At 28.0% G+C, this 12195-nt stretch overlaps 1 protein-coding gene across 4 annotated transcripts in view; it reads left to right on the forward strand.

Annotated features, from left to right (window-relative positions):
* The window catches only part of LOC111677206 (calcineurin-binding protein cabin-1-like), a 637283-nt gene that overhangs the window by 128037 nt on the left and 497051 nt on the right, over window positions 1-12195 (forward strand). For all 4 annotated transcript variants that reach the window (XM_046947473.1, XM_046947468.1, XM_046947458.1 and 1 more), the window contains exon 6: window positions 3236-3357. In XM_046947473.1, coding sequence (XP_046803429.1) covers window positions 3236-3357 — 122 coding nt within the window. The remainder of the gene's footprint in view (window positions 1-3235; window positions 3358-12195) is intronic.

Raw genomic sequence — 12195 nt, forward strand, 5'->3', positions numbered from 1 at the left:
CGGATCAGCCGTTTAGAAATGACAGATTTATTTCCAAAAAATTTCCATTCTGCCCCACTGTGCGCATGCATCTTGCCATACAATAATACATAAACTGTCGCATAAATACTAGGGATGCCAATCGGGATTGACTTTTACAAATCCCGGGATTCGGGATTTTGAAAATTGTAATCCCGGAATCACGGTATTTTTCGGGATTTCGGGATTAAAGTATTTAAATATTTTATATAGGAAAATCTTCAAATCATCATGTTTGTAAGGAAAATGTTTAAGTTTGTTGAAATTAAAGAAGATGTGTTTAAATTAAAATAATTTAATTAATTATAATTTTTAAATAAAAACTTTTAGAATTTCAAAACAAGTAAGAAATTATTGTCGGGAGATGCGATTATATAATACTCTACACCTGTTACAAAAAGTAAAATGAGATTTGGTATTCATAATAAAACATTTAATTTGAATTATACCTTGCTCAGATATACATGCTTAAGCCATTTATTGTTGAATAGAATTGTGGACATTAAAATCAAATTTTGAAGGGGGTCTTTTATAAGGGTTTGGGTCAAATAAGGCCCTATAATTATAAAATTCTTCAGGGTGATAAAGGCTAGTATGGAACTTGTTTTTGTAGCTTTTTGTCGAGATAGAGTATATTAAACATAATTATGAAATTAAAAGACCCAGTTGTATGGGTTCTAGGTGAATAGGCTTCGTCTTCGAAACCATAAACGATCATGTGCTAAATTTCATTAAATTATGATTACAATGTTTACAAGACCTATTCGGGGATTCAGTTGTATGGGGGCTAAGTAAAATAATGAAGTGGTCATTTTCAATATGCTTCGTCGCTGGGGCAATAGAAGACCATTTACCAAATTTCATTGAATCAACTAATAAAATGATTAAGGTGGGTATATGACCAATATTATTGTGCGTTACAAACATCAGTACAAACCCAATAAACCTTTCCTACTAAAGTGGTGTAGGTACAAAAAATATCAAGTTCCGAAATTCGAACAATATGAGGCACTTTTTTATAACCTCATACTGTTCCATGCGAACTAATATTGATAACAGAACCCTATTCGAACATCAATTTCGATTTTTTTTTTGAAAAAAATTTGAATTTTTACATAAATATATATTAGATTTGGAACATAACATATTCGTAGCATTTATTGAAAATTTTATGTACTTTCTTAACAAACTAATCTACCTTTATGGTATTACTCAGATTTGTAGAAAGTTTGAAATGCATAATCTTGATAAAATAAACTTGTATTCGACTGTACAAAAATTTATTTATTTTATTTATTATTTATAATTTTATGAAAATTATGGCTTAAAAAAGAAAATAAAAACTAATCTGCCTTTATGGTATTACTCAGATTTGTAGAAAGTTTGAAATGCAAAATCTAGATAAAATAAACTTGTATTCGACTGTACAAAAATTTATTTATTTTATTTATTATTTATTTATAATTTTATGAAAATTATGGCTTAAAAGAGAAAATAAAAACAATTTTTGAAGCAAGTCCCGCGCTTTATTTTGAAAAATCCCGGGTTTCGGGATATTCTAATCCCGAGAAAATCCAGGGATTCGGGATTTATTTATCATGAAAAATCAAGGGTTTTTTCGGGACTGGCAACACAAAAAAATACTAACAAATAATTTGTTTCAGTATTTAAATTTGTGTACTCTTTTATTTTTTCAACATATGCACTCTCTAGCTGGCCACCAGTGTTTTAGGGTAGCAAAGCACGCTGGGTGTAGCTAGAATTTAGTTTATTTATTTGTTTATAATAACACAATTCTATGAATTAGCTAAATGCTAAAGTGTACTTTGACTATTTTGTGTATTTAATATATGTACATTCTTTATGAATGCAGCAATTTTTATGCAAAAAGTCTTGAGTATTTTTATTCGAGATTTGTATACCCTGCACCACCATCAATGGTGGTACAGAGTATATACAACTTTGTCATTCCGTGTGTAACACCAATAAATATTCATCTGAGACCCAACTAGGTATTCGGAGTCCTAATCAAATTCTGAGTCGATTTAGTTATGTCTGTCTGTGTAAAACACGCTCCCTATTAAACGAAGCAATTGAATTTAACCAAATTCACACAAAATGTTTTTCATTTAAGTTATTAGGATGAGTTATGAATCAAAATTTAAAAAAAAGTACAAAAAATGTTCGCTTTTTACACCTTCTAATGAAATTTTCACAAAAACTGTGCAAAAATTTTACAAGCTAAAGTTCTATGTCAATAGAATTCATGCCAAGGAACAAATTTTTTTATCGGCCCACAATTGGTCATACAAGGTCCCCGTCCATAACTTATTACCTAATTAAGGTATTTATACAAAATTTGCCACAAGTATTAATTTAGTATACAGAAATGTTACCATGAAATCACTTAAACCCACATATCTCATTACTTAATAAGCATATTTATACAAAACTTGGCAAAAATTTTACTTATATATACGCAAATATAACTGTTATTTTTTTACTTCTACAGAAAATATATCCATAATTGTTCGTTACTCCCATAAAAGGATCACTTCCGGAAATTACGTGCGCAAACAATACTTTTTATTTTCAGAAATGTTACTGTAAATTTGATTTTCCGATTGGTCCATAATTTGTCATAGTTCCCATATTCTTTAACGTATATTAAATTATAATAATATAATTATTCATTTTACTATTTACCAACAAACGATATAGATACAAAATTTGTCCGAAATATTGCTTTTATGTATAGAAATATTACTGTATAAATTCAATTTGTTTACGATTGGGCTCTTAATGGTCATAGCTCACATTTTCACCGTATTAAACTATTTGCATTATATTAACTAAAATTATAAACAGTTAGTGTACAACAATATGTTTGAATTTCCTAATTTTTTTTACTCACATGCATACATGCAAATTATTAAACATCGCTAAAGCATATTTTAGAGTGCAATTAAAAAATAAAAGAAAATTGTATTTGTAATGTTCAATAAATTTTGCATTTTCAACAGATACAAGCAATCAAATTTTGTTTTTTTTTTTTCATTAAAAACATAAGAACTTATTTCCACAAATATTTCATCAAATAAAAAACTACTAAAATAAATGTTACTAGTGGAGGGTATTTAAGATTCCGCATATAGCACTGAAAACTTTGATATTTACATATGCAAAAATATATTAATCTGAACAATAATAATTTCAGGAAAGGAGCATTGACGTAATCGAACTAACTTTTAAATGGTTGAAATATATATCATTTGCTTCATTTCTGCCTATGCCGGATGACCTAAAAATGCTTTATATCGACATTTTCGAAATATACATGTAAGTAACCATTTATACATATGAGATATTCTCTTTTCATGTCTGATTGCTAGAAATCAACTTTATTTGAAAATTAAGTTATGATGAATTTTTATTCACAAGATTTAAAAGAATAAAAACTAGGGTATTCAAACTATTAATCGTCGATCGGTTAATCGATCAATTTTTGACGATTAATTGCTCGAATAAATGAAAATTGTCAAATTTCAAATAACGAATAAACCGAATAAATAATATCAATTAACAGATTAGGAAAAACTTAATATTTAACAATAAAATTACAGTATATCTTATACAAAATTCAATATTTTTGTAATAAATTTACTTTCTGTACTAATTTCTTACATTTCTATAATGAAGATATTTTTTTGATGTTTCTTATAACAATATTTCAGAAACATTGTAATAAGTTGTTCTGATTTAACTACTTCTTAGAATGGGTTCATGCAGAAACATTTTAGTTTCTGAAAAGAAACTTGGAAAATTATGGTATCGCCTTTATTTCTACATCCAATTTTGAGGAACAGTGTTATGTTTCTAAAGTATTTCTAATAAGTACTTCAGCAACATATAGTTATACACTAGTTCACTGAAACGTGTGAATTCTGGAACTCGTTGATAAATCTCAAAAACATAATGTTAAAAAACTTAATTTTTTATGTAGAAGAGGATTTCACATGAAAATAATTTCAATTAAAAGTAGTGGAAAATTATAAAGACAAAATCCCAAATAATTGAATACTCTAATAAAAACCAATACTTTTTTACATCTTTTGGATATTATGAGTGGTTTAAGGTACGTTCACACCTATCAAATATTTGACGTTTTTTATCAAATATTTGTTTGCTGTAATGTGAACACAAAATATTTTTGAAGAGCATGCAAAATATCAGCTGTTTTTCGTGAAACATTTATATTTTTCAACCTACAAATAAAATGTGAACACCAAACATAAAACATTTTTGTTAAACGTTAAAGAAACTATATAATAATATTTTTTATGATTTCATAGAAATTTCTGCCTAAAAACAAAAAATTAAATACATTTTTATTTCATAATGTGCTTAAAATGAGTTTTTCTATTTTGACGTTTTGTTTGAAGAAACAAAGCCAAACACAATTCAATACAAATAGTAAAAGTTTGTTTGCCCGGTGTTCACATTACAACAAATAATTTCGTAAAGCAATTGACGGATAAAACAGTAAAAAACAAGATTTTGTTTGGAGGCAATGAGGAACATAACAACAAAAACAGCTAATGCGCAACCACACCAAAAGCCAAAAATATATGTGTTTATATTTACTAAAAAGCTATATCATTAAATAATAAATTCTATATAAGTATTCTAAAATTTCATTTAATATTGTTTTTCATCAAAATTTTACCACAAAAAAATACAAATTACATTTCAATACCTTGTGCAAGTGGAAAAGAGACAGATAGACTTGCATAAGGTATTGAAATTACATTTCAATACCTTGTACAAGTGGAAAAGAGATAGATAGACTTGCTTAAGGTATTGAAATTACATTTCAATACCTTGTACAAGTGGAAAAGAGATAGATAGACTTAAGGTAAGTTCAGACCTGTAAAATATTTGGTCCAAATATTTGTTATAAAATATTTATAAAGTTGCGTCAAACAAATGCAATATTTATTTGATGTTCAGACTTGAATAAATATTTTATGGTATTGTTTTATCAAACAGTGCAAAAATAATTTGGTTCAAACACACACACGTTTTGCAGCCACAGTATATCGTATATTTTCATGCAAGAAAAAAAAAACAATTTGGCAATTTGTTTTAATTTTAACTATTTTTATTAGGTTTAAAATTAAATTTTTATAATAAAAGTGTATAATATTAATATATAACACGATTGAAAAAACTTTGTTTGGCAAATCTGAACATAAAATATTTCATGTTAACAAACAGCAATGCTGATGATTTTCATAAAACAAATTGATTTACTGGCAAATAAATATTTTCTCATTGTTTCATCAATGTGAACACCAAAAGTCAAATAATTTACGTCATTTTGGTAAAATAATTATTTGATCTTGCAAACCAAATGTAAGATCAAACAGCGTCAATGACAGCTGCTCTTTGTTTATTTTCTGAAAAAGAGTTGATAACTCATACAAAAATGTAAATAGTGCTTATATGACTGGTTTTATTTTATTATTTATAAAATATAAATCTGAGACAAATTTGTGACATTTAATAGAAATTCAAGCAATTGCGTAAATTAATGATAATTATTATTTTTGTTGTTTGTTTTGTTATTTATTGGTTGGTAACAACATACTATCGATAGTTATACTGCATAATATATGCATCTATAGTCTAGTTTGCAGTCTAGTCCAACGGTTCCTAAATTACAATTAAATAAGAGATACTGTTATCTCGGAGTATGAAGTTAGGCCACATTTCATAATTCAAGAACCAGCTTATCGCAGATTTAAGTTTGTCAAATTGTAAAACAAAAGTGTTCTTGTTTGGAAGGACTAAAATAATATATTTCCGAAACTGGTAATTTTAAATATAAATATTCCATTCCGACGTGATACACAGATTTTAACTTGATTTTGTCGACCAATATTATTAAATTAACATCAGAAAATCCATAAATAGTCAAAACCATGCAGTAAAATTCACAGTACTTTCGCAAAGAGTTCTAGTCATGTATTATGCGGATAAACGCATTCCGCAACAATATCGAAGAAGTTCAACTTTCTTATATTATTTTCCCGAAAAATTAGCTAACATACTCTGATTACCCGTCTGCAATCGCAAAAAAATTTTGCAACGTGACTCTTTAAGCACATGTAGACGATATTTGATGAAGAAACCTTTTCGTTACCTTAAAGAAAAGTGAACGTGAAAGATCTCACGATCATAAAATTAAACATCATGTTAGCATTTCAACAATGAAGTCATTCTATCTTCAAAAACAGGCAATTGAAACTTCTCTGAAATATTAATTATTCTCAATGTACGGGAATATTTTATAAAAATGACATATCTACATCTGTTTGACCTTGGGATTTATGGACTATGACAATTTTCGGATGAAAAATTACATATTTAGAACAATAAGATATTAAAATATGTATGGGGGTCCGCGAATTTAAATAAATTCCTCAAGGGGTCCGCGAAGTAAAAACCGGGGGAACCGCTGGTCTAGTCTATAGTCAAGCTATAGTTTAGTCTATAGTCTTGTCTATACTCTAGTTTATGGTATTGTTTATAGTCTAGTCTATAGGTTATAATCTAGTCTATAGTTTAGTGATTAATTGAGAAATTATTTAATTAATTTATTTCTCAATTTATTTAAACAATTATTTATTATATTCATGGATATAAAAATATATTAATAATAAACAATTCTCTATAATTTTCAATTTTATAGATATGTAATTTAATGAAAATTATTTATAATTTGGTTATTTCCGGGCTTATAGCGATTTTTTTGAAATCGCTATAAACCGTTCCAAACAACCAAGGTTTTTCGCTACATTGGCTATACTAAATAGCAACAACATGACAGTAAAGATCCACCATCTATCTCTTTTCCACTTGCACAAGGTATTGAAATGTAATTTTAATACCTTAAGCAAGTCTATCTATCTCTTTTCCACTTGTACAAGGTATTGAAATGTAATTTCAATACCTTATGCAAGTCTATCTATCTCTTTTCCACTTGCACAAGGTATTGAAAGGTAATTTGTATTTTTTTTTTTTGTGGTAAAATCTTGTTTTTTTACTGTTTTATCCGTCAATTGCTTTACGAAATTATTTGTTGTAATGTGAACACCGGGCAAACAAACTTTTACTATTTGTATTGAATTGTGTTTGGCTTTGTTTCTTCAAACAAAACGTCAAAATAGAATTACTCATTTTAAGCACATTATGAAATAAAAATGTATTTATTTTTTTGTTTTTAGGCAGAAATTTCTATGAAATCGTAAAAAAATATTACATAGTTTCTTTAACGTTTAACAAAAATGTGTCATGTTTGGTGTTCACATTTTGTTCACACTAAGAAAATATTTGTAGGTTGAAAAATAAAAATGTTTCACGAAAAACAGCTGATATTTTGCATGCTCTTCAAAAATATTTTGTGTTCACATTACAGCAAACAAATATTTGATAAAAAAACGTCAAATATTTGATAGGTGTGAACGTACCTTTACACAATGTATGGAAATTACATTTCAATACCTTGTGCAAGTGGAAAAGAGATGATAGACTTGCACAATGTATTGAAATTACATTTCAATACCTTGTGCAAGTGGAAAAGAGATAGATGGTGGATCTTTACTGTCATGTTGTTGCTATTTAGTACAGTCAATGTAGCGAAAAACCTTGGTTGTTTGGAACGGTTTATAGCGATTTCAAAAAATCGCTATAAGGCCGGAAATAACCAAATTATAAATAATTTTCATTAAATTACATATCTATAAAATTGAAAATTATAGGGAATTGTTTATTAATATATTTTTATATCCATGAATATAATAAATAATTGTTTAAATAAATTGAGTAATAAATTAATTAAATAATTTCTTAATTAATTATTAAACTATAGACTAGATTATAACCTAAAGACTAGACTATAAACAATACCATAAACTAGAGTATAGACAAGACTATAGACTAAACTATAGCTTGACTATAGACTAGACCAGCGGTTCCCCCGGTTTTTACTTCGCGGACCCCTTGAGGAATTTATTTAAATTCGCGGACCCCCATACATATTTTAATATCTTATTGTTCTATATGTAATTTTTCATCCGAAAATTGTCATAATCCATAAATCCCAAGGTCAAACAGATTTAGATATGTCATTTCTATAAAATATTCCCATACATTGAGAATAATTAATATTTCAGAGAAGTTTCAATTGCCTGTTTTTGAAGATAGAATGACTTCATTGTTGAAATGCTAAAATGATGTTTAATTTTATGACCGTGAGATCTTTCACGTTCACTTTTCTTTAAGGTAACGAAAAGGTTTCTTCATCAAATATCGTCTACATGTGCTTAAAGAGTCACCTTGCAAAAAATTTTTGCGATTGCAGACGGGTAATCAGAGTATGTTAGCTAATTTTTCGGGAAAATAATATAAGAAAGTTGAACTTCTTCGATATTGTTGCGGAATGCGTTTATTCGCATAATATATGACTTGAATTCTTTGCGAAAGTACTGTGAATTTTACTGCATGGTTTTGACTATTTATGCATTTTCTGATGTTAATTTAATAATATTGGTCGACAAAATCAAGTTAAAATCTGTGTATCACGTCGGAATGGAATATTTATATTTAAAATTAACTGGATTAATGTATTGAAGAAGAATAAAGAGTCACCTCTGTTTCGGAAATATATTATTTTAGTCCTTCCAAACAAGAACACTTTTGTTTTACAATTTGACAAACTTAAATCTGCGATAAGCTTGTTCTTGAATTATGAAATGTGGCCTAACTTCATACTCCGAGATAACAGTATCTCTTATTTAATTGTAATTTGGGAACCGTTGGACTAGACTGCAAACTAGACTATAGATGCATATATTATGTAGTATAACTATATATAGTATGTTGTTACCAACCAATAAATAACAAAACAAACAACAAAAATAATAATTATCATTAATTTACGCAATTGCTTGAATTTCAATTAAATGTCACAAATTTGTCTCAGATTTATATTTTATAAAAAATAAAATAAAACCAGTCATATAAGCGACTATTTACATTTTTGTATGAGGTGATAACACTCTTTTTCATAAAATAAACAAAGAGCAACTGTCATTGACGCTGTTTGATCTTACATTTGGTTTGCAAGATCCAATAATTATTTTACCAAAATGACGTAAATTATTTGACTTTTGGTGTTCACATTGATGAAACAATGAGAAAATATTTATTTGCTAGTAAATCAATTTATTTTATGAAAATCATCCGCATTGCTGTTTGTTAACATGATTCGACAAACAAAGTTTTTTCAATCGTGTTATATATCAATATTATACACTTTTATTATAAAAATTTAATTTTAAACCTAATAAAAATAGTTAAAATTAAAATAAATTGCCAAATTGTTTTTTCTTGCATGAAAATATAGTTAATCACAAAAATAAGTATACAAAAATACAGACAACTGGTTTCAAAAGTTAGTTATTGTGCAAAAAATATTTCATTATAAAGTAACTATATTCAAAAAGGTAAAATTTTTATAAATTTTGTTAATATCATTAAACCAAATATATATTGAAATGATTTATATACATACTTTTGCGACGTAATTTTTGCACTTATTTTGGTTCGTTGGTCTAAGTAATAGTTCACTAAGCGCGAACAGTCAAGTAGAGTCAAGAGAATCCGTTTTGACCAGACCACTCCACTCGTCAGATGTTGTATATTGTTTTAGATCCAGCTTGCAGCAGTGAGATGTCTTAGGAAAACCTAGCGGGATTGCTACTGGGACGGCGTTGGATATATCAAGAGCAGATCCCGTTCTGGCAAGCTCATCGCAAAAATTTCAGTTTGAAAGACTCTACAGTAGTCTTACCAGAACACACCAAAACCACAGTTTGTTTTAGAACCATCTGTATAGATTCTAGTGGTATTTTCGCTCGGTAGGTTACCCCTACACTACTCGCTCCTGGCAAAAATTTTTTATACAAAACCAAAGAATTGTGAAAACTTACGACATACAACGTTACGGTACTGATTGTGAATTGCGTAATATTTTGAATTCATGAGTATGTAAAAATACCAAACAAATTTTGGATTCAATTCGAAATATTTCATTTCGTTTTTAATGAATTTGCAATTTTAACCAAAAATTATATTATTAGGTTTAGTTGAATACATTTCTAGTAAAAGTAGTAAAACAAGAGAAAAATAAAAATTATTCTCAAAAATGTAAAAAGTACCAACGAACAAAAATCAAGTAAATTTTGTTTCATTTCCATTATATTGAAAAATTTAAAACAAATTGTATGAAATATTTTTCCAAACAAGTCAAAAATAGTAAAAGAAAAAATATTTTAAGTGCTTACTAAATTTTACAATTTGTTGTGTACAAAAAAATTCAACTTAAAAAATGGCAAAACCAGTGAAAAACTAGACTAGACTTATTGGTTTGTGTTGGTAGCACTTTATGCAAAAACTCAAATGAATTTATCGCAAAGTAGTGCTATAAGGATAAAACAAAAAAAGCTCAATTTTCAACTTCATTGCAGGCAATCTAGTTATACTACAATAACTGTCATCATGATTATTCTCTTTAGAAAGATAATTTTGTGTAGATTTTTATGTTGTTGAAAAAACTTTGGACTTTAGTTCCTGTTCTGCAAAATTAAGTAAAAACTTCAAAAAAAAAGCATGCTAAATATGACTGCATGCGATATGGTACACTAAGAATTTCCTCACATTTGAAAATTTACCTTTGAACAGTTTATGGCTTAAGATTGTCCGATTTTAACAAATCTTCGTATATATTTTTTTCTTATCTAGACTATAGTACTCGGAAAATACTTTATTTAAAATGTACAACAGTAAATAATTAATACGTATTCTTTTTTTAAATTTACTTTTAACCTTTCCATGGGTATTTTATGCAATCAGAAATATTGTTTTTATACCCTCCACCACCATCAGTGGTGATAGAGTGTATATATTAGTTTATCATTCCCTTTGTAACACTAAAAAATATTCATCTAAGACCCAACAAAGTATATATATTCTTGATCCTTATGAAATTCTGAGTCGATCTAGATATGTCCGTCTGTCCGTCTATCTGTATAAAACACGCTCACGTTAAAACGAAGCAATGGAACTCCACAAAATTCACTCAAAATATTCATTGTTATCCTAAGCAGTTTGGTATTGAAAATCAGCAAGATCGGTGAAACAGTTTCAGAGTTATGACTAAAAATTTAAGACAACCTCGAAAAAAATGGCGATTTTTTACATATTTATTTGTACTTTTTACAAAAACTACTGCAGATAAATTAATGAATTTTATCAGAGATATATCTATTGGTGCCAGAATCAACACTGTTAAAAATCGGAAAAATCGGTTCATAATTTCATATACCTCCCATACAAATGTACATATTCCCGAAAAATGTGTTTATTGTTAATAACTTCCGTTACAATATCGTTATCTTCACAAAATTTTACAATTTTAGTTTTATGTCAATACAAATCATATCAAGGAAAAAATTTTTCCATCGGTCCACAATTGGCCATAGCTCCCATACAAGGTCCCCTCCCAAAAATCACTTAAACGCGCACAACTCATTACTAAATTAAGATATCGATATTAAATTTGGTACAAGTATTGCTCTTATATACAGAAATATTACAATGAAAGATTTTTTCGATCGGTCCATATTTGGTCATAGCTCCCATACAAGGACCTCTCCCGAAAATCACTTAAACGCACATAACTCATTACTAAATTAAGATATCGATATCAAATTTGGTACAAGTATTGCTCTTATATACAGAAATATAACCATGAAAGTTTCTTTAGATCGGTCCATAATTGGTCATAGCTCCCATACAAGGTCCCCTCCCGAAAATCAGTTAAACGCACATAACTCATTACTAAATTAAGATATCGATATTAAATTTGGTACAAGTATTGCTCTTATATACAGAAATATAACCATGAAAGATTTTTTCGATCGGTCCATATTTGTTCATAGCTCTCAAACAAGGTCCCCTCCCGAAAATCACTTAAACGCGCATAACTCATTACTAAATTAAGATATCGATATTAAATTTGGGACAAGTATTGCTCTTATATACAGAAATATT

Source organism: Lucilia cuprina, chromosome 2, assembly GCF_022045245.1.
Source record: "Lucilia cuprina isolate Lc7/37 chromosome 2, ASM2204524v1, whole genome shotgun sequence".
Taxonomy (NCBI): domain Eukaryota; kingdom Metazoa; phylum Arthropoda; class Insecta; order Diptera; family Calliphoridae; genus Lucilia; species Lucilia cuprina.